This window comes from Suricata suricatta, chromosome 10, assembly GCF_006229205.1.
Source record: "Suricata suricatta isolate VVHF042 chromosome 10, meerkat_22Aug2017_6uvM2_HiC, whole genome shotgun sequence".
Classification (NCBI taxonomy): Eukaryota; Metazoa; Chordata; class Mammalia; order Carnivora; family Herpestidae; genus Suricata; species Suricata suricatta.
The window spans coordinates 30,556,911-30,584,085 of NC_043709.1; the positions used below are offsets into that span (position 1 = coordinate 30,556,911).

At 35.5% G+C, this 27,175-nt stretch overlaps 1 protein-coding gene across 7 annotated transcripts in view; it reads left to right on the plus strand.

Moving 5' to 3' along the window:
• The first annotated feature begins 658 nt into the window (after positions 1-658).
• The window catches only part of C10H12orf50 (chromosome 10 C12orf50 homolog), a 30,644-nt gene continuing 4,127 nt past the window's right edge, over positions 659-27,175 (plus strand). The window contains exons 1-11 of one of the 7 annotated variants that reach the window (XR_003914489.1): positions 659-754; positions 3,450-3,569; positions 3,909-4,029; positions 17,935-18,093; positions 18,542-18,619; positions 18,701-18,811; positions 20,424-20,534; positions 21,951-22,058; positions 23,396-23,521; positions 25,245-25,349; positions 25,602-25,805. Coding sequence is in view for 2 of the 7 variants with exons in the window: in XM_029954765.1 (XP_029810625.1) it covers positions 1,434-1,487; positions 3,450-3,569; positions 3,909-4,029; positions 17,935-18,093; positions 18,542-18,619; positions 18,701-18,811; positions 20,424-20,534; positions 21,951-22,058; positions 23,396-23,521; positions 25,245-25,349; positions 25,602-25,805 (1,297 nt within the window). In the remaining 5 variants the exon portion in view is untranslated. Of the gene's footprint in view, positions 810-1,293; positions 1,488-3,449; positions 3,570-3,908; positions 4,030-17,934; positions 18,094-18,541; positions 18,620-18,700; positions 18,812-20,423; positions 20,535-21,950; positions 22,059-23,395; positions 23,522-25,244; positions 25,350-25,601; positions 25,806-27,175 lie in introns of those variants that run through there. The other 6 variants (XR_003914488.1, XR_003914486.1, XR_003914485.1 and 3 more) reach the window with 6 other exon arrangements.

Here is a 27,175-nt window from a genome sequence, read left to right on the forward strand (position 1 = left end):
GGAAATAATCCATGCAGCTAAAAGCTCATAGGCAGAGAGGGAGTTTATCTGGAGGAAAAGACGACTTAAAGATATTTCTTAGAGGTGTAGTTCTCAGTTCATGTATGTACTTAAATGATCTAGATTTAGAAGGTAGAGCAAAACAGAAAGCAAGATATTAAGATGGGGTTTTTTTTTTATCTTTGTTGATGTTTTCAAGGGTTTAGCCAAATCTTTATTCTCTACTTCTTCACTTACTTTTAATACTAACCATTTATTTTTATTTTTTTCTCTTATTTACAGTTATTGGCAAACAACTATTTTCTAAATTTTAGTTTATTTTATTTCCTAGATTTTTACCTTAAAGTATTAGAGTTCGTACTAATTAGTCCATTTTACTTAACTAAAATGGGAATCTATATGTCTTTATCTTATTAATTTCCAAATCGAATTACATTGCATTTAAAAAATACATTTTGATCTACTATGTCATCTCTATGGCATCTTCTAAGTCACCTACTATGAACAATTTTATTAAATTTTGTAGGTTTTAGTTCTTTTAGTAAAAATACTAAGATGAAAGACTTCTAACTGCTGATTGAAATGTCTCATTCTGGGAATCAGAGTATTTCACGTTGTCTTCAACTAATTCTCAAAATTTACAGACACTCTGGAACCTTTTCTGCTATATGAAGAAGTTATTCCTCCTTTCATGATGGATGAAAAATGAATGAATCTAGTTACAAGATGAATAAATAGTCCAATTTATTTCCAGGTACCTATTAAAATAACACGATCTGAATGGTTTTTCCCCAATTCATTGCATAGCAGTAAGTACATATTTAAATAATTTATTTATTATATTAGAGTATAGATAGTATATTTACATATTTAAAAGTTTTAGTTTTTTTCTAAACCATATATAGAAATTAGAGCTTAGAAAACTGCTATTTACTTGTGAAATACTTAATATTTTTAACTATAAAATTATGAACTAGTTTATGTCCCATATTCAATCAGAACATTAAAAGATAAAATACTTTATTTTTACTAGCCTATTTGGCTAAGATACTAGAATTGAGAAAGAAAGACCATACAAAATTCACTAAGGTAGGCTAACCTACAGTTATGTGTGAGGTCATTTATGATGAGCAAACAATGGATTAGGTAACAATGAGGAAAATTCTGGAAGTTTGAGTTTGTGTGCTTACTAGCAACCACTTTCAGCATTTCTACAAAGCTAGCGAAGGTATCTTCTAATTTAAATTTCTTTAGGAATTATCTATTGTGTAATATACTGTCAACAGGAGGTCAGTTTTTAAGGAATACTACTGATAGCCTGAAAGACTGTGGAAAAGAAAAAATTTTCCCCCCTTACCCACTGATAGTTCTTATATTTCCATTCCTGCAATTCTTATATTTAAAACATTGGATTAGCAGCAAGAGAGTTGAAAATGGCAGAAGTTGGGAATGACTGCTATTTCTTTTTTAATTCCACATGCATAAAGGTAAATATTGTACAATTTACTGTACTTCACATGCTTAATTAAGGTTTTTAGTAGAATGAAGGGAGATATGGCAATAATTTGTATTGCTGAGTCAAAATTTTTATTATTTTCCTGAAAAATATTTTACATATTTTCAATCTGAAGTAAAAGCTTATCATTTATTTTTGACATATTGAATTTCTCTAAGGAAATTAAAGTTATTAATTGTTTACAATTACCATATGCCAGTTAAATGCCTATGGATTTTTTGTCTTCATGTGGCACTTTTGCCTATATTACGGCTCCTTTGAGACATCACATTTTTAATACTGAAACATATTGAAACATTGTATGATACATCATATTGTTATGGTTAATGTGATTCCAATCATATAAATTCAAAAAGTTGAATTCAGCTTACTATCAAACTTAGTTTAATCTAATTGATTTCCTATTTGAAATTTATTAACCCAATTACTGAATTTTCCCTGTTGACATTTAACAGCAAATATATGATAATGTGGAAAACTGAAACTAAGTAATATAAACAAATTAGCCAAATATGAATTTAGATTTTTAAGGCTAGAGGGGAAAATATTTAAGAGAATTAATGGATCTTAATGAAACCAAATACATGTAGAAACTTGGAGCTTCATGTTCATGCCAAGATGAAAGACACAATGTATCTGATTTAAAGTGTTTCATCTGTACTGGGAAACCGGAATAGGTTCCAACCTCTTTGACCACAAGAATTAAATCCACTTCAACTGCCTGTTTGCTTATGATTAAACCTAGACTTGATAAATAGCAATAGAATTTATATTCCATATGAGCAGAGAGTTTTGTCTGTTTCACTGCTGTATCCTCAAGTACTTAGCACAGTGATTGATGGGTGGTAAAAATCTCAATAAATAATTAAATTAATAAATAACAATAATAATAGTAACCATAATACCTTCCTCACATAATGTTCACAATCTGTAAAGAGGGCATTTTATTACCTTTATACAGATAAGGAAACTGAGGCATAGAGAGGATGAGTTAATGTATTAACTTTGTAACTATGGCCAAGTAATGGAACCAGGAGTTCAGATACTGGTTTATCTAGCCCCTGTCTACTATCCTGTACTGCAGATCCACAAGCCCATTTTTAAAAGCAGGAAATAGTGAAGGCAGGAGTAAGAGGGTGATGAAAGATAAGAAAAAACATGGAACATGTGTCAAAAGAGAATTCAGTGGAATATTTTTGTTGGATGTTACGCACCTCTATGTCAAGAAGACAATGGTCTGCAGTTTTTCCAACTGTGGACCTATATGTAAAAAGAAAAAGTAATAGCATACCATGAAATGATCCACATTTGCTTTTGTTGGTATATAAAGATGTTGGTATGTATATATGTATTGGCACAATTGTTTATCTTTGTAGACCAAGGGCATAAAGCATATAGATTTAATATAACATAGTGTGGTAATTACTTAAAATTCTACAATAATATGATGTTTAAGCTCTATTCACTTTCCCTGCAGAAAAATACTTAACAGTATCTCCATGGACTAAGAAAACATTATCTAATAAAGGGATTGATTAATAGAGATCATCTCCACCATTAGAATATGACTGGTGATTCTTAAAAACAAGACAAAACAAAGAAACTGGCTTTTTCCAGAAAAAGAAAATTAAATTGTTCTGTCATTTGGATTGTGATTAAGAATATCACTGCTCTCATATATCTATTCTTAGTGAATAATAAAAAGTAGCAATTTATCAGTGACTTGTGGCATGTTGTACTACTTAATCAAATTGTCAGCCTCTCACTAAAATTAGACACATTTGCTAAAACTTAGACCTAGGACCTTACTTTGTAGCATTTTTTTGTGAATCTAATTTGATCTAGTCATTTCTTCTTTAATTAGCAACCTTCTGTTGTTGAACATTAATGCTAGTATATTGAGTTTTCTATACTGTTTACTTTTTTCTTTTAGGGATCCCAGTGCCGATTCCGACACTGTGAAGAGGCCCTTGGCAGTGACACTGTGTGCTTATTATGGAGAGAGGGAAAATGTTTAGATCCACTTTGCAGATTTAGACACATGGAAATGCAGGTAGAATTACTCACCATCATCAAGTTTATTAGAAGGATCTCCCTTCAATAATATTGAAATGTACAGTCTTACAACACAATAGAGAAAAAAATGATTCTTTCTTCCTTCCTCTACTTAATTTTAAGCATTTTGCATGTTGCTGAATTTAAAATCTTAGGGGGCATATATTTTAGAAATATCCATTTCATCTTTTAAATAGCAGAGTTTAGATACACTAAAATCAAGAAAACATACATGATCCTAAATCAGTAATTGCAATAGTTTTGTCACATGTAGCACATTGTATTTATTTTGAATATGGCATCTGATCAATACATTTCTCCCACCTCCTTTGTCTAGCAAAACTGCAGCATTTCATGCTTCTGGGAAACGCAACCACTTGGTTGTGTGAAGATCAGTTGTATCTTTTATCACAGCAAACCTCGAAATATCAATGGATTATTTTTGCCACCAAGTAGCAGTGAGTATATTTTTTGAATAACATGGGCATATACCCTATTATAATCTGGTTTTGGAGTAGCAGCATAGAATGACACATTAAATTAAGTATGGCAAAATAAATATGACTTAATAGCCAATGGATAATTTGGGATTCTATCTAGAATCATGAGATAAGGCTTAGAATGAGCTATCAAGTAACTAACAAGATGAAGTCAACAAAGAGCAAGTTAAACTTTCTTGGTGCACAGCTAACATGGACTGGATTCATCTGAAAGTGAAATGACTACTGACCTCACTAGGTAGAAGGAAATTGTGTCTCAGCAAAGCGTCATTCAACTGGAGCCAGGCTTGGTGATCATGCCTTACTGTTGCTCCCTGTGAATGTGCAGAAACCTATCTTATAAGGGGGCATGCTCTTGGCTGCACACTTCAGCTTCTAAAACAGCAGGTGGAACACGTGGTTCTTCTTAAGCTTCAGTGATGGGAAAAATGGAATCCCATTGATGCAAAAGCTGTGGCACAATTGAATCTACCTTGATGATACTGAGACTTTCCTTTCTGGTGAACTTCAACATAAGTTCTGGGAAGGGGATGCAGAGGACACAATATCCTAAAACAGTGAGTGGCAAGAAGCTTGCTTAAGAGTTGGGATAGTCAGGATTCCCTGGTGCTCTAGGTCTATACCCGTCTCCTCCTTTGGCCAATGGAATCATTCTAGAAATGAGGTTATAGGTTATCAGTCCTTTGGGTTTTGAAAAATTGGCTTCAGATAATCCTTGGCAATGGTAAAAATTAGGTCCTCTAGCTATATTCTTCTGGAAAACTCTGACCTCATGGAAGTCTTCATATATACAATACCTTGATCAACGATTCTCTTCCTCACTAGACCCCAGACATCATAAGGATAGAGATCATAACTAGTTTCCTCACCAGGGCTCTCCACAGTGTCTGGAGTACAGATGTTCAGTAAAATTGGATGTATAGATAGATGTATGGGGATGGATAGATGACTATGGAAACTACTAGGTACCTATTGTAGTGTAAGTTACTGCACCTACTAAGTGATCAACCTGGCTTTGTTGGTTTACACAGAGTATGACTTTATTTTACCAGGAACATTGATTGTTCTAAATTCCTTCTACCTAGTGAATAGTTTGTTTCTTAATGGTCTAAGATAAAATTACTATTTTTGAATCTAGTTATTTCGGGACTAGAAGAAAATGGATAGCATCTCTGTGCAAAAGACAGCTCCTCGTTGTTAGAAATGCCCTGGGATAAATTCTGTAGGGATAAATTTTTTTTTACTCTAATTTTTGGACGTAGTTACCTTGTGACTAAAGGTAACTTCTGGCTATTCTGGAACTCTTAATTTCTTCAATGGGTATCAAGGCTGAGTCTGACTCTTGGAGTAAGCTTTCCTCTCTCTCAATAGGATCAAGACTATGTCCAACGTGCTGGGACCAAACCCTAGGCATTGTACCTTCCTTGTAAGAGGGATAAGGGAGGTTCACATGCTGCTAACACCTTGCTTTCTCATACTCTTTCCTCTGTTGGGCACAAGAGGGAGCCCCATACGCCCATACCTCCCTCCCATGTGCCACCAACACACAATCCTCACTTAATCTGTCGTGAATTTACCAGGACTAATTTCATTCTGCCCTTCATTTCTATTTATCTTAGTTTATTTTTGAACAATAAAAACACTCCTGTGTGTTTCTCATTTGTATTCACACCACTACCATACAACACTTCATCCATCAGATGCATGAATTTTTTTCCCCACATCAAGGATTTTTTTCCATGCAATGCTCTGCAACACCATCTGGGTGTCCTACAATTCAGCTCTAACCCTACCAGGAGTTAACACAGACCCATGAGTTAAGAGCTTCCATTAGACTCCCCCATCCAAAAAACGACTTCAGATGTCAATCAAAAGCAGTAGGGTCCCAGGCTACTCAAACCCCTAACTGGAATTACAAATTTGAGGTTTCCATGACCTCCCTCCTCAGAAACCATCATTAGCTAGAATAGTTCACAGAACTCAGGGAACAAATTACTTGTGTTGACCAGTTTATTATGTAATATAGGAAATCATAAAGGATGTAGATGAACAGTCAGATGAAGAAGTGCAGAGAGCGAGATCTGGAAGGATCCAGAGCACAGGAACTTCTATACTGAAGTTGGAGTGTACCGTCCACCCAGTATGTGGATGTGTTCACCAATTTGGAGGCTCTTCTCATCCCATATTTTTGGAATTTTGTGGAGGCTTTATCATGGAGACATGATTATTAACTCAATATCCAGCCCCTCTCCCCTTCCTAGAGGATGGTGAGGAGAGAGCTGAAAATTCTAAGCTTCTAATTATGGCCTGATCTTTCTGGTGACCATTCTCTTTCCTGAAGGTATTAGGAGCCCACCCAGAATCATCTCTTTAAAGCAAAGAACACTCCAATCACCCAGGAAACCTCTGAAAATTGAGATTCCAGGCACTGGGGATAGAGATCAATATATGTTTTTTTTTTAATTTCATGTCAGTGAATACCAGAAACCCCATCTCTCCACTGACTCCCTGCTCTCCTTATTTGGTCCCTTGCACCCATTCCTCCCCAGCATTCCATCATCAGCGGGATTCTGTCTCAATGTCCTCTCTGAACTTTCCCTTCATCTTCACATCTAATGTAAACATAAGACCCTACTTCTCCAGACCCTACTTCTCCTGCGGCACTTTACCAAATGTTGGCTGTTTGTTTTTTTTTTTTTTATTTCTTCCAGTTCTCAAGTAGCATTTGACCTAGAGGTGAGGTAAAAGGTTTCCTTGGGTCCTCACTGCCTATTTCAAATTGCTTTCTGTCCCTTCTCCCTAAAACCACCTAGCTTGTATTTCATGCCAACAGATTATTAATAGCCAACAGTTTGCTGTTTTTTTGTTTTATTTTGTTTTGTTTTGCCTCTATTTACATCCATCCTGGTCTCTTCTTTGTTTTCAGAAGTATGACCTCCTGGCTTATTGTCCCTCTAACAGTACTCCTGTGTCAATTCTTGGTGATTTCAATCTATAAATATATGATATGCACATCACCCTAGCCTCTCAGTTCCTTGAACTGGATTCCTCCACTGAGCTTATCTTCACCATCTCAGTCACTCTCTTAGTCATAACCAAATGCTAATTACCACTCCCTATCCTATGATCTCAATGACATGTGTTTTGCCCTATGACCTATTTTTCTATCTCAGTCCTTCCAGAATCTTGATGTAAACAATGCTTCAAGTCCACTAGGACCTTCAATTCATTGATTGCACCATCTTTGCACAATCCCTTACCCCCTACATGTCTTCCTGAAACTCGGTCTGGTAATCTATCCCTTGCATACAACTCCCACTCTCTTTGCTACTTTCTGCCTTCACTTTACTTGGTTAGCAACCATAAACACAACTTGCTGCCTACTCAGTTCCTGAATCTGTCACAGCTGGACATAGCTCTTGTAAAATATGTAGGTGTGTTTATTAGATTAAATTTCCAACCACAGACCTCAAGTGAGATTGTAGTGCTGACTGCCAATCATACGATGCAAGCTTCTCAGTTCTTCTATATTCTCCAAGACTGTCATTTCATACCTTCTTCCTTCCTTAAACCTCCTTTCCCCCACCACCTCAAATGACGACCTAATGTCCGACTGAACTGAGAAACTTAAAGTAATGAGGAGGGCCTCCACAGATTTCCATCACTATACTTGCTTCTTAGAATCTGTACTTGCCTCTTCCCTACTCTTACCTAAGATGAGCACCCATCCAAAGGCTATCTTTCCATTTATTAACTAGATCTTATCCACTCTGGTCTACCCAAGAACACTTATTCAACAAGTCTTTCCTCTGTCTCCTACATAATTTTTTTTCACTTTTATTGGACCATTCCTATCACCATACAAGCATATATTTATTTCTCTAATTATTAGAAAAATATCCATTCCCTTAAGAAATAAAAATTTAAAAAAAGAAAAAATTATCCATTCTCTTGATCCATTCTCTCACAAGCTACAACCCAATATTTTTCTTTCCCTTTGTAGCAATTCTCCTCAATATGGTTATCTATTCCTGGTGTTATTAGATCCTCCCCTCCTATTCTCTTTTTTTTTTTAAGTTTTTTAGTGTTTTTTATTTATTTTTGAGAGACAGAGAGAGAGAGAGAGAGCGCATGAGCAGGGGAGGGTCAGAGAGAGAGGGAGACACCGAATCTGAAGCAGGCTCCAGGCTCTGAGCTAGCTGTCAGCAGAGAGCCCGATGCCCGGGCTCAAACCCACGAACCGAACCGAACCGTGAGATTATGACCTGAGCTGAAGCAAACAGCTGGACGCTTAAACAACTGAGCCACCCAGGTGCCCTGACCCCCCCCCCCTCCTATTCTCTCTTAATCCTGTGTTAAAAAGTCTTTTCATCCCCTTTTACCAGTGTTATACGAATTGTTAAATCCAGTGGTTAATTCTGTCCTTACATAACTTGAACCATTTGCAACATTTAATACATTTGATCATCCCTTTCTCATTGATGTAATTTACTTATTGGGGTTCTAGGACACTATATTTAAAAATTTATTTTTTTCTTTTAAAATAGTTTATTGTCAAATAGTTTATTGTCAAATATGGGTTTCCATATAACACCCAGTGCTCTTCCTCACAAATGCCCTCTTCCATTACCACCACCTCTTTTCCTCCCACCCCTTCCCCCTTCAACCCTCAGTTCATTTTCAGTATTCAATAGTCTCTCAGGTTTTGTGTCCCTCTCTCTCACCAACTCTTTCCCTCTTCCCCTCCCCTTGGTCCTCCATTAAGTTTCTCCTGTTTTCCTGTTAGACCTATGAGTGCAAACATATGGTATCTGTCCTTCTCTGCCTGACTTATTTCGCTTAGCATGACACCCTGGAGGTCCATCCACTTTCCTACAAATGGCCAGATTTCATTCTTTCTCATTGCCATGTAGTATTCTATTGTGTGTGTGTGTGTGTGTGTGTGTGTGTGTGTATACACAACATCTTCTTGATCCATTCATCAGGTGATGGATATTTAGGCTCTTTCCATGATTTGGCTATTGTAGAAAGTGCTGCTATGAACATTGGGGTGCATGTGCCCCTGTGCATCAGCACTTCTGTATCCCTTGGGTGAATCCCTAGCAGTGCTATTGCTGGGTCATAGGGGAGTTCTATTGATAGTTTTTTGAGGAATCTCCACACTGTTTTCCAAGCATCATTTACTGCAATTTGTTGTCATGTCTCTTTAATATCTTTAATATCTACATGTTTCTGTTTTTTTTCTTTCATTTGATATTTTAAAGAGTTCAGCCTAGATGCTTTGCAGAATATCCTTTATTTAGTTAATTAATTTATTTTTGTTTAAAATTTTTAAATGTTTATTTTTGAGAGAGAGAGATATGTGAGCAAAGGAGGGGCAGAGAGAGAGAGAGAGAGAGACAGACAGACAGACAGAGGATCTGAAGCAGGCTTTGTGCTGAGGGCAGAGAGTCCCATGTGGGGCTTGAACTCACTAACCAATCGTGAGACCATGACCTGAACTGAAGTCAGATGTTCAACCAACTGAGCCACCCAGGTCCCCCCAGAATATCCTTTAAATGGGAATTTGTTTGTTTGTTTTCCTACTTAGATTTTGATTAAACATTTTTGGCAAGAATACTGCAAAGAAGATGAATCAATATATTTTAAAAACTATACAGGTGTTTCTAATGCCCTAATGAAATCATTCCATGAGGTTGTTCCTGAAATATTAGTGAAAAGTAAAGAAAAATAACTGGAAAGCCTCTACTTTGGGAATTATCCAAAGATAATCACACTTTTTACTCTTTCAAGCAAAAGGAAGGGTAGTACCCAATTCTCAAAGAATATGAATAAAAACAACTTATTTGTTTAAAAATAACTGAATTATTTAAACAAAGGATTCTTATAATCTCCCTGTTTTGCCTTTGCATTAGCATTCTAGTTATGGAAGGGATTTATAGCAGGGAATATTGCATTATGATGACAGCATGCATGACATCTAAGTGAAAGGAACTGAATTTGTTTTGGAAATAGATTAAGCACAGAAAGTAGTTGTTCATTTTTGAAATGTCTGGCCATGACATGGCAGTCTACCATATATACTAAACAAGCCTCTTTTGGTTGAAAAGTACTGATGTCCTGTTAAAGGTTTAAAAACTTATTCTCCTACCTGTCCCCACTCCTTCAAAAAACAAAAGAAAACAAAACAAAAGGCAGCATTTGCTAATTTTCACAGAGCAAAAATTCCTACCCTCAATGATTTCAAGTTATCAATGTAACATCGATTGGCTTGCAAAATAACAATCTGTTCTCATTTGCTGGTCTGAGTCCACTCCAGCACACTGTTGGGAGCTGCCGAGTTTTGGCCGCCTCAGGCAAGGACATATCGCTCTCCAGGGAGCAACCAAAAAAACAAGATTTACATCTGGAGGCTAGGAGAGTGCATTTCCTGGTCCAGGATTCAGAGACAGTCAGACTGGGCCAGACGAGAAAAGCCAAAATGAACAAAAGATCAAGCCGCATTAGGGTTTATGCAGCACTAATCTTCCCCTGCTCATTATTGCGGACAAAAGTCTGGGCACTTCCTTTGATGCTGTGTTCAGAGTTTCAGTTTTGGTTTCCCCTTTCTCTAATAATAGTTTGACTCTGTTACCTGGCAACCAACCTGGGTCAGTTTCCCGCCCCAAATCCTATATAGGTGTGATTTGTTTGCTTAATAAACGGGGGCTTGATCGGAAAACGCTTGTGTTGCTCACTCCCTGTGTCTCCCTCCTGCCCTATTTCTCTCTCCCTCCCTCAGGAACTGACCGCAAGGATTTACCTCCCTGCTGGCCGGGCGGCTAGTCTGAAACAGCACACCACTGATTATAAAAAGACAAACCCACCTTAATCACACTTAAGGGAAAACTGGAAATATTGGCTCATGTAACTGAAGAGATTAAGGACAGAGTGGAACTTAGATCCAGATGCATTTAGGGCTTCCTTTGCTAATCCTTGGCTCTGGGCTTGTTGCCATTCTCCATATACTAGAGCTGCCCCCAGAAGCTCAAAGATGGAGAACACTGAGTCAGACTGGATTAAAATCTCATTTTGCCACATACTTCCCACCAAACCTCGGGCAGTTTAATATCTCTGTGGCCCAAGTTTCTTCATCTGTATAATATCCTGGGGTTGGTTTAGATATTTAACGAATTAATACCCAATAGTTTAGAAGAATCCCTGGCAATGAGTAAACACTCATTATTGTTATCATTACCATTATCATTCTAAAGTAACCTCTGAAGGAAGAAATCTTTTTCAAGTTGAAGCCTTAACATTGAACCTCATCTAATGATGCGGGAAACATGTTCATCCCTAGAAACTGTTGAGGCAGAGGGAATAGCTAATCCTTGGGTCTAGGATGTCATTGTCACTCAGATTAAATGAATTGAAGATGTAGATTTTAATACACTAAATGGAAAGATATGAACATTGATCTTTATTTTTGAACAACTATTCCTTGAAACATTTTGACTGAACTCATAATAAATTTATTTTTTTAATCTTTTAAAAAATATTTTAATTTTTGATACAAAGAGAGACAGAGTATGAGAGGGGGAGGGGCAGAGAGAGAAGGAGACACAGAACCGGAAGCAGGCTCCTGGCTCTGAGCTGTCAGCACAGAGCCTGACGCGGGGCTCGAACCCATGAACTTGAGATCTGACCTGAGCCGAAGTCGGAGGCTTAACTGACTGAGACACCCAGGTGCCCCTAAACTCATAATAAATTTAAATAGTTGCAAAAATTTGAGCATTTTATCAACACTGGCATTTAAAAATTAAAATTGATATACTCTTGTAAATACATCAGATGACATTTAAATTGCCATATGATTTGATACTCATATATTTTGAAAATATAAGAACAATAATCTCAATCAAAATTTGAACAAGTCCTAAAATTTATGTAGAACTGCAAAAAGCCCAAGAACAGTGAAGACTGCTTGAAGAACAACAAAATGATAGCACTTGTTCAACCAGATTTCAAGGCCTATAAAGTGATAGAGATTATAACAGTGTTGTATTAGCCAAGGGCAAACCAAATTGACAAATGGAATAGAATAAGAAGTTGGAGATCCCTGCAGACATGGATACTTGATTTGTAACAAGAGGCATGCTGATAAATGGGTAAAGGATGATCTTTTCAGTTAAGGACTGAAGGGCGGACTACTCTGACACCACAATAAAAATTAATTCTAGGGGCACTTGGGTGGCTCAGTCAGTTAGGCCTCTGATTTCAACTCAGGTCATGATCTCATAGTTCATGGGTTTGAGCCCTGCATCAAGCTTTGCGCTAACAGCTCAGAGCCTGGAGCCTGCTTCGGTTTCTGTGCCTCCCTCTCTCTCTGGCCCCTCCCCCACTCACACTCTGTCTCTCTCTCTCTCTCAAAAATAAATTAACATTAAAAAAAATTAAAAAAATAATTCTAGGCAAACTATAGACAAAAATGTAAAAGGCCAATCTTCAAAGGTTTCAGAAGGTAATAATAAACACACAGAAATTATTAACTATGAAAGAAATGATGAATAAATTTGGATGTATTAAAATTAAAATCTGTATTCACCAAAAACACCATAAAAGAATGAATAGAAAAGCCATAGAATGGGAGAAAATATTTGCAGCATATGTTGTTACATGACCTCAATAAAAGACTTGAACTCAATATTTAATTAAAAATCAAAAGACAGAGAAACTAATGGAAAAGGATTCTTTATAGGCATTATGGACATTTGGGGCTAGATGGTTCTTTGTTGTAGTGGGGGTGAGGTGGTTTGGGGTGGAGGTAGGGATTATGCTGTGCATTAAAGAATTAGCAGCATTTTTGGCTCTTACCCACAAGATTCCAATGGCATCTTCCTAACTACTTCATGGAATAACACTCAGTTGAAATCATTAAAAAACTATTAGAACTAATAAGTTCACCAAAGTTACAGAGGAAAAGATTAATATATGATAATTGGTTAGATTTCTATATACTAGCAAGGAACAAACAGAAAATGAAAGGAAAAAAGCATTTACATTTATAATAGCACCAAACAAATACAATATTTAGGAAATAACTTAGCACAAAAAGTGCATAAATTATACTCAAAACTATAAAATATTGTTGCAAGAAATTAAAGAAACTTCAAAAAAATAGAAATAGCTCATGTTCATAGATTGGCTTTATTGTTAATGTAGCAATTCTCCTCAAATTGATCTATAGTTTTAATATTACCCTTGTCAAAATCCCAAATGATTTAATTGGGGAAACTGACAAGCTGATTCTAAAATGTAGATGGAAATTCAAAGGACCCAGATAGCAAAAGTAATCTTGAAAATGAAGAACAAAGCTACAGAACTCAGTGCTAATAGTTTCAAAATCTAGAAATTACCACAAAGCTATAGTAATACAAACCACTTGATATTGTCATAAAAATAGATATATAGATCAATGGAATAGAATTGAGAGGCTAGAAATAAGCCTTTACATCAATCAGCGTAGGGTCAATTTATCTTTTACAAAGATACATAGATCATTCAACGGGGAGATGGATAGTATTTTCAACAAAGGGTGTTAGGGTAACTGGATAGCCACATAAAGTTATTTTGTACTTCTTCCTTACACAAGCAAATTAACTCAATATAGATTAAAAAACCTAAAAAGCTAATGCTATAAAACTCTTATAAGAAATCTTAGGTTATGTAAAGCCTTCTTAGAGACACCAGAAGGACAAGCAACCAAATGAGAAATGGCTTAGATTTTATCAAAATTAGAAACATTTGTGTTTCAAAGAATACCATGAAGAAAATGATAAGACAACCCACAGAATGGGAGAAAATATTTGCAAATCATATATTTTATAAGGGGTTTGTATGCAGAATATATAAAGAACTTTCGTAACTCAATAATATAAACATAATCTTATGAAAAGAATCCAGAGACATTTCTCAGAGATTTACAAATGGTCAATTAACTTATGAAAGATGCTCATTCTGCATCATCAACCATTAGTTAAATGTAAAACAAAACCACAATGAGCTACCACTTCACACCCATCAGTATGGTTTAATCAAAAAGATAGTAAGTGTTACGAAGGATGTGAAGATGTTGGAATCTTCATACACTGCAGGTAAGCATATAAAATGGTACAATTGTTTTGGAAAACATTCTGGCCGTTCCTCAAAATAGAAAATGTCAGCATGTTTCCCAGTGATTCCACTTCTAGGTATATTTCCAAGAGACGTGAAAACATATGTCAACATGAAAACTTGTATGCAAATGTAGGTATGAACTACATTATAACATCCAAAGCAGTGGAAATAACCCAAGTGCCCACCTTCAGATAAATGGATAAATTGTGGTATATCTCTACAGTGGAATATTATTTGGATAAAAAAAAAGGAATACAGTATAGTTACAGGTGACAGCCTGACTAAACCTTGAAAATGCTATGGTAAGTGGAAGACATCATGTACAAAAGACCACATATTGTACGATTCCACTTACATGAAATATGTAGAATAGGCAAATCCATAGAAACAAAGTATATCAGTGCTTGTGTAGGGTGACGGGTGTTTGAAAGACATGAGTAGTAACTGCTAATGGTAATAGGTTTCTTCTTTGGAGTAATCAAATGTCCTAAAGTTGACTATGGCAATGGTTGCACAATTCTGTGAATATACTAAAAACTATTGAATTTTATATTTATATCGGTGACTTGTATGATATGTGAATTACATCTGAATGAAACTTCTAAAAATATGGCTATAAAATTTACTGTTTAGAATGTTCACTGAATCTTTTCTTTGCAGCTAATGACAAGTCTTGGAATATATACTGAGAATAGCTTAAAAGCTTTTTTTAAAGCCATGTTTTTCCTTTAGAGTTTTTACTAGTGCTTTCCTTCCATTGATGTCAAGAGACTTTCCCCTCAAGAGTTATACATTCTGCAACAGTATTCAAAAATGGGAGAGGCAGAATTTTTCAACAAAAATTCTTAACTGCTGCCATACTCCACCATGCATTTGAATTTAGAATGTTCCAACATGGACCCCTGCAGCACTTTTTCTAATACCTTGTGTATTCATTTTCGGTTACTGCTGTAACAAATTACCATCAACCAAGTGGCTTTAACAACCCATTTGTTATCTTGTGGATCTATACTTTAGAAATTCCATGCAGAATTCTCTGATTAAAGTTAAGCTGTCTCCAGGGCAGCATTTCTTCTGAAGACTCTGGGAGAGAACCTCTTTCCTTGCCTTTTCCCGTTTCTAGAAGCCTCCTGTATCCCATGGTTCATGTCCTCCTTCCTCCATCTTCAGAATAAGCAATGGGAGTCAAGTCCTCTTGACACTGAATCACTTTACATAGCTTCCATTGTCTCATCTCTTTCCTGGCTCTCCTCTGCATCTCTTCTACTTGTAAAAACCCTTTTGATTACCTTGAGCCCACCTGGATAATTCAGGACAAAAAATCTGCCAATTTTAAGGTCACCTGATTATGTCTTAATTCCACCTGCAGCCTCAATTCCTCTTTCTCACATAACCTAATACATGCACAAGTTCTAGGGATTAGGACATAGACATCTTGGGGGTGCATTATTCTGCCTGCCACATCATGATTTTCTTTTGATAGAAATGTATATAAATTAAGGTAATGGAGAAGTTCCTATGGGTTTGTGGTAGTTTGGTAAATCACTAAAGGAGGATTTCTCTTTGGAGCAAAGTGCTATAGCAAATTCTGGCGTGAATGAAGTGTAGTCTTTATCTTGTAAAATGGAGGGAAGGCTATTGTGAACTCAAGCCTATTCTCTGGCAAACCAACTATAGGAGAAAAATTAGTGTGGAAATTGAGGATCTGGAATAGTGTTCGTTGCTTTCAAATAATTGGGATATGGCATACCCACCTAAAGACTTCCCATAATCTAGAACCCTAGTTAGATGATCATTCATTTGGGGCAGTGGTTTCCAAATTTGGATGATTTCATAACTACCTGAGAATTTTAAAAAGCAAGATTTCCAGGCTTTACTCTAGATCTGCTAAATCAGAAGTTCAGAAAGCAGAGACCTAAAACATGTTTTGAATAATTTCTTTAGTTGATTCTAATAATTAGCCAAATTTAAAAACTACTCATTTAAATGTGAGACAGGAAACTATCAAAACCCTAGAGGAGAAAGCAGGAAACAACCTCCTTGACCTCAACCGCAGCAATTTCCTACTCGACACATCCCCAAAGGCAAGGGAATCAAGAGCAAAAATGAACTATTGGGACCTCATCAAGATAAAAAGTTTTTCCACAGCAAAGGAAACAATCAATAAAACTAATAGCCAACCAATGGAATGGGAAAAGAGAGCTGCAAATGACATATTGGGGCTAGTATCCAAGATCTACAAGGAACTCACCAAACTCCACACCTGAAAAACAAATAATCCAGTGATGAAATAGGCAGAAGACATGAATAGATACTTCTCCAAAGAAGACATCGAGATGGCCTACAGGCACATGAAATGATGCTCAGCATCACTCATCATCAGGGAAATACAAATCAAAACACACTGAGATACCACCTCACACTGGTCGAAGTGGCTAAAATGAACAAATCAGGAGACTATAGATGCTGGTGAGGATGTGGAGAAACGGGAACCCTCCTGCACTGTTGGTGGGAATGTAAACTGGTACAGCCGCTCTGGAAAACAGTGTGGAGGTTCCTTAAAAAATCTCCCCTATGACCCAGCAATAGTACTGCTAGGGATTTACCCAAGGGATACAGGAGTGCTGATGCATAGGGGCACTTGTACCCCAATGTTCATAGAGGCATTTTCAACAATAGCCAAATCATGGAAAGAGCCTAAAATGTCCATCACCTGATGAATGGATCAAGAAGATGTGGTTTATACATAGAATGGAATTCTACATGGCAATGAGAAAGAATGAAATCTGGCCATTTGTAGCAACATGGATAGAACTTGAGGGTGTTATGCTAAGTGAAATAAATCCAGCAGAGAAGAACAGATACCAGATGTTTTCACTCATAAGGGTAACAGAAGAAACTTAATAGAGGACCATGGGGGAGGGAAAGGGGAAAAATAGTTGGGGAGAGGGAGGGAGACAAACCATGAGAGACTCTTGCATACTGAGAAAAAACTGAGGGCTGATGTGGATGGGGAGAGGGTAGGGGGGTGATAAGCACAGAGGAGGGCACTGGTTGGGATGAGCACTGGATGCTATATGGAAACCAACTTGACAAACTATTAAAAACAAAAAGAAAACAAAAGAAATTGAATTGGTGATGAAAGAAGATTCATATGTTTACTGGCTTTTTCTAGTAATTGCTTGTTAGTTTTGAAGGCTATAGAACATTTAAATATGACCTAGAACTCTGGACAGTCTGACCAATGTGTAGCCAATAGAGGAATCTGAAAGTTTCACTCTTTCTCACTTCTTAGTAATCATACAGCCACAGAAAACTAGAACCATTGGGTTATTCCAATGGATTATTCCATTATAAGCTATGCCATATCTGAATTTGCTTCATTAATTTGTTGTAAAGTAATTAGTTAAGTTATCCTTATGTCACATATATAAGAATACAGTGATACTTATGATTACTCTGCATTTACACCAAAAGTGTGATATACCCAGTCATCGTTATAATTCCTAGCTAAAATCTATGAATTAGCATATTTTCTGCATCTTACAGGCAAAATGTTGATCTTTTTAGTTTAATAACCTTTCCAGAAATAAGACGAGATACCTTTTAACAAAAATGTGTAAAAAATTAGGATGGTAACAGTTGATCATTAAACATGCACATAATATAGATCTTAAAAGAACTAAAACTTTTGCATTTTCTCTGTAGATATCACACCACAGAAAGAAACTCAGGAAGGAATTCAACCCCCAACCCAGAGTCAGGAACCCCTGAAACCTCAGGAGAATGTATCACGACCCATTCATCACCCTTTAGTTTTAAAAACTAACTTTGAGGAAGAAGAGGAGGAAAGAGATGCACAAAATGGTTAGTAAGGCTTTTCTCAGATTTACAATGAGCATCAAAAACAGTACCATGTTTTTTATATATTTCCTAACTGTTAGAGGTATATACTGTAATAAATCGGGCAGATTTTGGTAGGAAAATCGCTTCAGTTTTATTAAGTATATTAAATTCATTATGTTCTAATTTGTTCTATGCCTATATAAGCTTATGAACATTTGGATTTGGGGAGTTTTTATTGTATGATGGCTGGGAAATGGACCTCATTTAAATGTGGACAGTTGCTTATACTGATTTTTCTAATATGTGAAATATAGCTATTCAAGACATTTATTGGTATGCAAACTACTGATTTAAAAAATTTTTAAATGCATCTGTGAGAACAATATTTGGGATTTTAAATTCTGATTTATATATTTTCATATTATTTGGCTTTGGGACAATTTAATTAAAATATATATGTATCCTTTAGATGCATCTAGTTTATGGACAAAGACTCCTGAAGAAATTGAAGAAAAAAGAGCAATAAAGGAGATGTGCTATAAATCTGGTAAGAAATCAAACATTTGTGGATTTTCTAATGGTTGTTGTGACAAATATACTAACCGCTACCTTTTTAATGGGAGATTAGGTGAATACTACAGATTTCATACTCCAGATACTTCATCATCAAAAAGCATAGCCTCTACAGCAGACAAAGAGTTAGAAAAGCCTTTGGAAAATGGCAGTGAATTGCAAGAAGGTAAGGCATGAAAAGGTGGTGTTTCAAGGTGATGTATAAGAGATACTTGGTGTGATAGACTGTGAATTATTTAGTAAGATGTACACTAGAGTTAAATGATAAATAATACATCAGAATTGAGAGTGAGAAGGAAATGCTTTTATCAGATGACCTAAATTTAATATGAAAAGCTGCTATTAATTATGCTTTCTCAGAGGAAGTGCAGAATGAAAAGACTACATAAACATATGCGGGCACTACACCCTCGATGCAGTAATTCTATAAATAACTTGCTTCTACCATCTTTTTTCTTTGCAAATAACTCTCCCTCTGAAGTAGGCACATATTTTTCTCTGTGAATAGAAAGGACATCGTCGCTCTAGAAGGACAAAAGGGAGATCACAGGATGATGTTAGTGGCAAAGCAAGGATACATTTGTTTATTGAATGGGTGCCTTCTGTGTGCCCGGCAATTTCAGAGGCAATGCAGCTGGATTATTCCAAGGCTGGGCCTTTCATGGATCTTATGCTTTGGTGAATCCAATTTCAATGCTGGTAAACATTTTGCCCTTGAAGGCAAGATAAGAAGACATTATTTTCTGGATTGAAAACCAGAAATCCTGAGAAAATCCATGTATGTTACGAGTTTATATAGTTTTCCTGCCACTAGGAAAAGATGAAACACAAATTTTGCTTCAGTAGGAGATTTGAATCCTCTCCTCTCCCTAAGAGTAAAAAATGATAGTTTGGAAAATCTCTCAGGATCAAGACAAGGGTAGGATAAAGTAGAGAATAAAGAATAAAATGCCTGCCTCTCAAGTTCATATGTGGTAAACTTTTTAAACATGTGGCGATAGGTGGCAGCAAATACCACCAGATGTTAGATGTTAAAATGATTGGACCACTTAGCTGATAGGCGGGCGCCACATCTAGAGAAGGGCACTTTGCCTGCATTACCTGGACAAGAAACAAATGAAACAAATAATATACATCAGCAATGAATATAAAAATGGTAGATTATAAAGATAATAATACGTACTTTCACTTTATAGTTTGTGTCATCAATGTTCTTTATGGTAAAATTAATGTTTTTTGGGGGGTAGAACCCAATCCAGAATTACATGGTACATCAGATTATCATGTCACTCTTATTCTGCCTTTAATAGCTTATTTTAGTAAAAAATTATCAAGAGATGTGTAAGAAAAATGCTAAGAATTATTTTATTATGACAGTATAATTAGCATTTGTCAGTGGGAGACTCTAATGCTTTTTACTCAATTTGTTCATATGAATAGGTATATTCAAAAGACATATTATAAAATTCATACATGAAGAACAGATCAAATAAGTTAAATATATTATACATACATAATGTTAGATTAATTTTTTAAATTGCCATTTAATAAATTCATCCACATAAGAAAATAAACTTGCTTGCTATTTTCTTGCTAATTATAAAATATGCTTAAAATTCATATATTTATAAATTTATTGTTCATCATATCACTATGCAGACAACACTTACACTAACTTTTAGACTTTTTACTAACATCATGAATTTTATATAAGCACTTAATGGCCCCTGGCGTGATTGTCTGTTTTTTCTTTTCTTATTTTTTACTTAATTTTTTAGGGGATGGTCTTACAGTACCAACAAAATTTAGCCTATTTGAAAGACAAGGTGAGAGAAAAGCCTCACTGGATAGGAAACCAAGGACTGACATTGCTGCTTTTGAAAATGGAGGTGAGTTAATTTATAGCTGGTTGGTTCTGAATATATCACCATGTAATAAGAGTCCAAATTTCCTCTCTCATAACTAATTTTGCTTTTTCAAAATTTTGACATTTTTATTGTTGGCTTTGGGTAAGAAACTTGAGGTCTGAAACTATATATAAATAATTGCCATAGATGAAGCCTTATAGTAGATGTCTGACACATGATGTGTAGACTGTGAATATTTGTAAAAGAAATGATTTTATGTTTAAACAATTGAATGTGGATGAATGAGACATGTTTATAAAATTGACTGAAGCTAAAATGCTGGATCAGTGAGCCAAGTTTAAACAAGGTAAACTCAAACTGTGATAAACATAGTCATGCATTTAAGTTCAAGACATTAATAGTAGATTTTCTTCAAGCTGGGAAGGACTCAATATGGTACAGATGTGAAGAAAAAAATAAGTGTTCTTTGTTGGCCAGAAGGTTTAAAAATTATTCAGTAATTGGAGTTACCTGCAAAATAGCTCAAGTAAACTCACATTGAATTATTAGGAGTAGTTTAGGAAGATGATTAAAGGTGATAAGTCATTTAAAGTACTCAGTGGAGTGTCTGACATATAGAAGAATGTTCCGTAAATGTCAATTATTATTACACCAGTTCCACTGATTTCTGTATAGGATAGTCCACATTTGTGTGTCATTTTAAAAGAAGGCTACTTGAAGCAAATATTTTATGTTGCAAAAGTGTAATTTGTATGGTAAAGAATCTGGAAATTAAGTATATATAATATTTAAAGCAATTAGGGATGTTTATCTCGGAAAATGGAAGAACTTTAAGGAATATAAAAATTGCTTTCATATATCTGAAGATGTTATATGAAGATAAATTATATTTATCTGTAAAGTGTAGTACAGGGTAGGGGTGCCTGGGTGGCCCAGTCAGTTAAGAGTCCAACTTCAGCTCAGGTCATGCTCTCATGGCTTGTGAGTTCGAGCCCCGCATCAGGCTCTGTGCTGACAGCTCAGAGCCTGGAGCCTGTTTCGGATTCTGTGTCTCCCTCTTTCTCTGCCCCTCCCCCACTAGTGCTTTGTCTCTCTATGTCTCAAGAATAAATAAACTATATATATAAAAAAAAAGAGTGGCACAGGGTAGAAATAAAGTTTCCATATGTTAAAGGAAAATCAGTTGTGTTGATTTTTGATTTATGTGAATTTTTTGCTATTAGCTGTATGTAAGTATATATATTGATGTTCACATACATATACATGCACATGTATTAACTTAAACATATGATATGTATAGAGATGTGGGTGGGATCACTAAGAAGTGTTTAAATAAAACTGGGCAAAAGGTATATTGTAGAGGATAATCTCATATTGGAAGATAGTGTTATACAACTTTCTGCCATTATGGCCACTGACAGTAAGGTATTGTCATAGGAGGTGACTGTTATGTTCCACAGAGGATCCTATTTCTTGGAGTAGATGAAAAGGAAGCTTTAACTGAAGAGAAAGAAGTTACTGTGTCAAAATGTTCAAATACTAAAGGTAATGAATCATCCTATAATTTTAATTTGTTCATAATTTGGATAGATAAATTAAATATAAAGCTTGACACTTGTAGAAACCAATATAAGAGGCAAAGTAATAAGTTAAAATATACACTAAATCCAGTGAATAGAAGTCAAAAGCCCTAAGGTTTCAGTCCTGGTCTGTCCCTAAGTGTTTGACCATGAGACTTTATCTCTTTTAGTTTCAGTTTCCTTATCTGAAATATTGGCCTGTTGGACTACATAATTTCTAGGAGTCTTGCTATATCTACAGTTATTGATTTTTAAGTGGTAAAACCAACTCGTTTTAGTTTCTTTTTACAACTGCAAATACTGTGTGATTGACTTTTCTTAGAAAGCTTTGTGAACACTGTGAAGAGTATTAATTTCATGATTAATTTCTATGACTTCCCCATTTTGTAATTATTACCAACTATAGTCTGTGAATAATCAAGAGATATAATAAAATCCATCCTTCATAGTTTTGTATTCCCCTTACCATGTTTAGAATCCCCCAATTAGTCCCTCTCTGCTGGGCAGCTCTCTTAGTCACAGACTAAAAATATAGCTGTCCTGTAATTAGATGGCTTTACCTATTCTCGATCTAAATGTTGAACAGTTTCATCTACTGTTTTCCCCACCATTAAACAAACATTATCAAGAATAGGTTAAGGCATTTGTGATCAAATAAATCTTATGGGAAATGATATGTAAATGTTTTCCTCTCACTCAAAGATGGAAATGTTTTGCCCAATCTATCAAAAATACAAAAAACAAAAAAATTCTAATTACACTAACAGTCGCCACCCTTCACATGTGGCTGTTTAAATTTGAATTAAAATGAAATTTTAAAAATTTAGCTCTTCAGTTGCATTAACCATATTCCAAGTGCTCAATATCTACATATACTAGTGGCTATCATTTTGTACAGTACAGACTGAGAAAATTTCCATCAGTGTATAAGGTTCTGTTAGAAAGTCATGCTTCAAAGCATAGAACACACAAAAGTTGTTCCATTTAAATTATTTCTGGAACCTTAATTTAAATTAGCATTTTGATTTAAAATTGATAACCTTGTTGTTTTGTATGAAGTTATTAAAAATACTGCCACAAATATATAATTTGTATTTGAAGATAATGTCTATATATAGATTTTTAGTGTCTAGTGACAAATTTTGGAGACTTGATGTAGTGATTAGGGAATTTCAGTGTTGTAAAAATTACTATATGTTTTTCAAGAGTTACACCCATTATATAATGTTTGAAAAGTAAAATACCAACTGGAAGCTTCTTTTACTAACATTGATATTTTATTTTCTTAATTTGCTTTAAAAGAAAACAAGGACAGCCCTCATCCAAAGCGTTCCCTTACTACCCGACTAGTACCTACAATGCATGTTTTAAATGCTACTGAGAATATCAGTGCAGAGAATATGAAGTGCAGAGAGGACCTCTCTTCAAGTGAGACATTAGCTCTATCAGTTTTTGGCCTTAGATATATTTGTCTTATCATGGATTTTTTTTTGCTTATTTGAAATAGAACCTTTAAAATGAAAGAAAAAATGATGGTTTGAAAATTATTCAGGATTAAGAATTAAAAACAATATTCTTCTACTAACTCTGACAATGAATTGTGATGTAGGTCCTAGTAAGTTATATTTGTTCCCACTAGTTTAATTTAGGTATTAAAATTAATGATATACTACCTTTTTGGAAGATTCATTAGTACACCATTTTAAATTTAACCCATGGTGGGATACATTGATAAGTTTTTATTGTGTTGGATTATTTTTCATGATTCGGCTTCTGCATGCTATTTCTCTTGATACAATTAAGACTCATGAATCTTCCTTTCTGTTTTTCCTTCTTTCCTTCTTTCACTTATTTCATTTACTGAGAGTGTAATGTTCTTGTATCCCAGCCGGGCATTGAAGGAGGAACTATGATGGTTTTATTCCTAAGAACCTTAGTGACATTTGTTAAAAATATAGTTTCCAAGGAGTGCCTGGGTGGCTCAGTTGGTTGGGCGTCCAACTTCAGCTCAGGTCATGATCTCACAGTTTGCGGGTTCGAGCCCCACCCATATCAGGCTCTGTGCTAACAGCTCAGAGCCTGAAGCCTGCTTCAGATTTTGTGTGTCCATCTCTCTCTCCCCCTCCCCTGCTCATGATCTGTCTCTGTCTCTCAAAAATAAATAAATGTTAAAAAAAAATTTTAAAATATATAGTATCCAAACCCTAGAAGTGGGAGTTTGAGAACCATGATGGTTTACTCCTCAGAAGCTCAGTTTAGTGACATTTGTTAAAAATATGGTTTTCAAATCTGAGGAATGGGAGCTTGAGAGTAAAGGCAGGGCCTGATGTTTGGAGAGGAGGTAGTGAGTCCGAATTCAAACCTAATGCTTACGCTCAATTTGAGAGCTGGGGCAAAACCAGATTTAATTTATTAGTCCACACAGAAAGTTAATATAATCTACATGGTGAACTTGATGTTCATTTTCTCCGTGCAGCAATGAATGTTCAGGATCTCTAAACAGAGAAATAACAAAGAATGCGCTGTCAATTAAATTGTTTTAAGATTCTCTGGAGAAATGTACCTTAGAAATTCCTAGAAAACTGAGCTTGTATATAAGTTTTTCAGTGTAAAAATATGCCAGTAAAAAGTGAATACTTTAGGTTTCTTAGCACTCACAATTCTGACTACTTAGTCTTGTTTCACTAAACTAACCTTATACTCAAATTCTTAAAACTTAAAAGAATAAAATAATATTCACTAAAAGTATTTTACATTAATCCACCTTCTTAAGAAGTAAATTTATGTTCAAAATAACAATTCTAAAACTACTTAAAATAACATTATAATGAGATCTATAATTATATTTGGAATGTAATTTCATATTCTTTTAAACAATCCACAAATTCTTTGGGGGAAAACATTTTTCTCTGAGGAATGTTTTCATCAAAAGTTTTCTCATTAGTCAATTTTCAGGAAAGCTTTTTTCTTGGGGGTGGGATGTTTTAAAAAAGAAGTCACACTTTGTTCTAGAAAGTAAAGTATTAGTGTAAGGCATTTATTTTTTTCTATTGTTTGACATGTTGAATGCACAGATATGTATTTATCACCTACAGTACTTTTCAGATGAAAGCATCTCTTAAAAAATCTAAAAATTTGTATCTTCTTCAAGTGAATGATGTCCAGCCAGTGAAGAAGCCTCACTTTAAAGGTGTGAAAAAAAGAAAATGGATTTATGATGAACCAAAGAATATTCCTGGCTCAGGAATGCGGAGAGGTAAAGGATCTATGTGTTTGATATTTCTGTTATAATTTGAAAAGAAACTAAATATAAAATCATATTTTCTACCTAAAAAACAAATTAATATTGTGCAACATGTTATTTTACATGTCAACTCAAATCCTATAAATTTAATTCTCTTACCACACATTGCCTTCCATAGTGCATATATTTACCATACAGTATGTTATTTATGGGTATGAAACCAGCTTGTTTTATCCCTCACGCCCCTCCTGCTTTCTTTTACAGCAGTACAGGCCCCAAATCCCAAAAATAAATTGAGTTACCATCGCAATAACAAAAGCAGAAATGCTGAGAATGCATCCTATATCCATGTTCACAGAGATGCTATCAGGACTGTCTCACTGAGTGCACCTCCCCGCAGCAGGCCCACAAATAGGTCCTACAATAAAGTCGACGTTAACAAGGAACCCAAACTCAACCTTTGTCCAGGTGAGGCTCTTTCCTTACATGATTTACTCATGCATGTGGTTTGCATTCCCATGGAATTACATGATGGTCCAAGTAATCTTCATCCCTACCCAATCCCTGTTCTGTTTCTAGGTCATCACTACCACCATGATGTCTTAAAGAACTAGTGGGAAGATTTCTTCCATGAGCAGAAGTGCACGTGGTTTAAGGGATATGTTAGGGAGCACCTGGGTGTCTCAGTTATTAAGTGTCCAACTTCAGCTCAGGTCATGATCCTGTGTCTTGTGGGTTTGAGCCCTATGTTGGACTCTGCTGAGAGCTTGGAGTCTGGAGTCAGCTTCAGATTTTGTGTCTCCATCTTTCTCTGCCCCTCCCCCACTTGGCACTGTTTCTCTCTCTCTCGCTCGCTCGCTCAAAAATAAATAAACATTAGGAAAAACATTTTTTAAGGATATGTTAAAAAATGTATTGGGTGCTGACAGCTAAACATTGAACCTCCCTAGCATTTGGTCTCAGAGCATAGCCCTTTGTTCCCCCTGGATAGCTTTATTTCACTCTTGAGGATAGTTTTCAAATGGTTGACATTTTCTCGTTCCACTAACCGCATTGTTCAGTCACCACTTTCATAGTGCCTTGGCTTTTCTTTAAGCCTTCATGATTGCTTTCTGAAAGGGTTAGTTTGGGGGTTAACTGCAATATTTTTGACAACCTTTCATCTCTCCCACCATGCGCAGATTGCTTCTAAGTCATTCCATCATGTAATAGGCAAAGTCGTAGTATATGTCAGTAAGTAAAAGGCCACAAGGGAGGAGGGAACCACATCTTTTCTTCCTGTCTCAGATGAATTTTGCTCTTTTGAGGTTGGGTTTCAGTTTTCTCAACTTAAAAAAAGGCCACTTAATTGGTTCTAATTTCGTGTTTGTATTTTCCTATGTTCACAGTCTAGTTAGTGGAGTTCTGAATGTTGTGTACTTTCTGAAACTAAGTAAAAATTCAATATCTCTTTTAGGTTCTTTCTTTTACACAGAAGTTAGCTTTATTTAAATTGTTTTTCTTCTATTTATTCTAGAATAAAATGATGCATGTATTTATATATAAAATAAGAATAGTCTTAGGTGGAACAGTCTTAATTTTATTTATTACTATTTCTATTTTATTATTAAATGTATTGTTATTGGCTGTCTAGGTCTATGTTATGGTGGTCACAGTTACGTCCACTATTGCTTTTGGGCCATTAGTGCAAATGTCAACACAGGAAAAAAAGCAAAGAAATTCTTAGTATTATTATGAACCATGCTTTGAGAATCATAGGGGCATAGTAATACTTAAACACACAAATACAACATTGTTAGATAACAGTTCAGATATAAAGTTGCCAGAGGAAAGGAGTT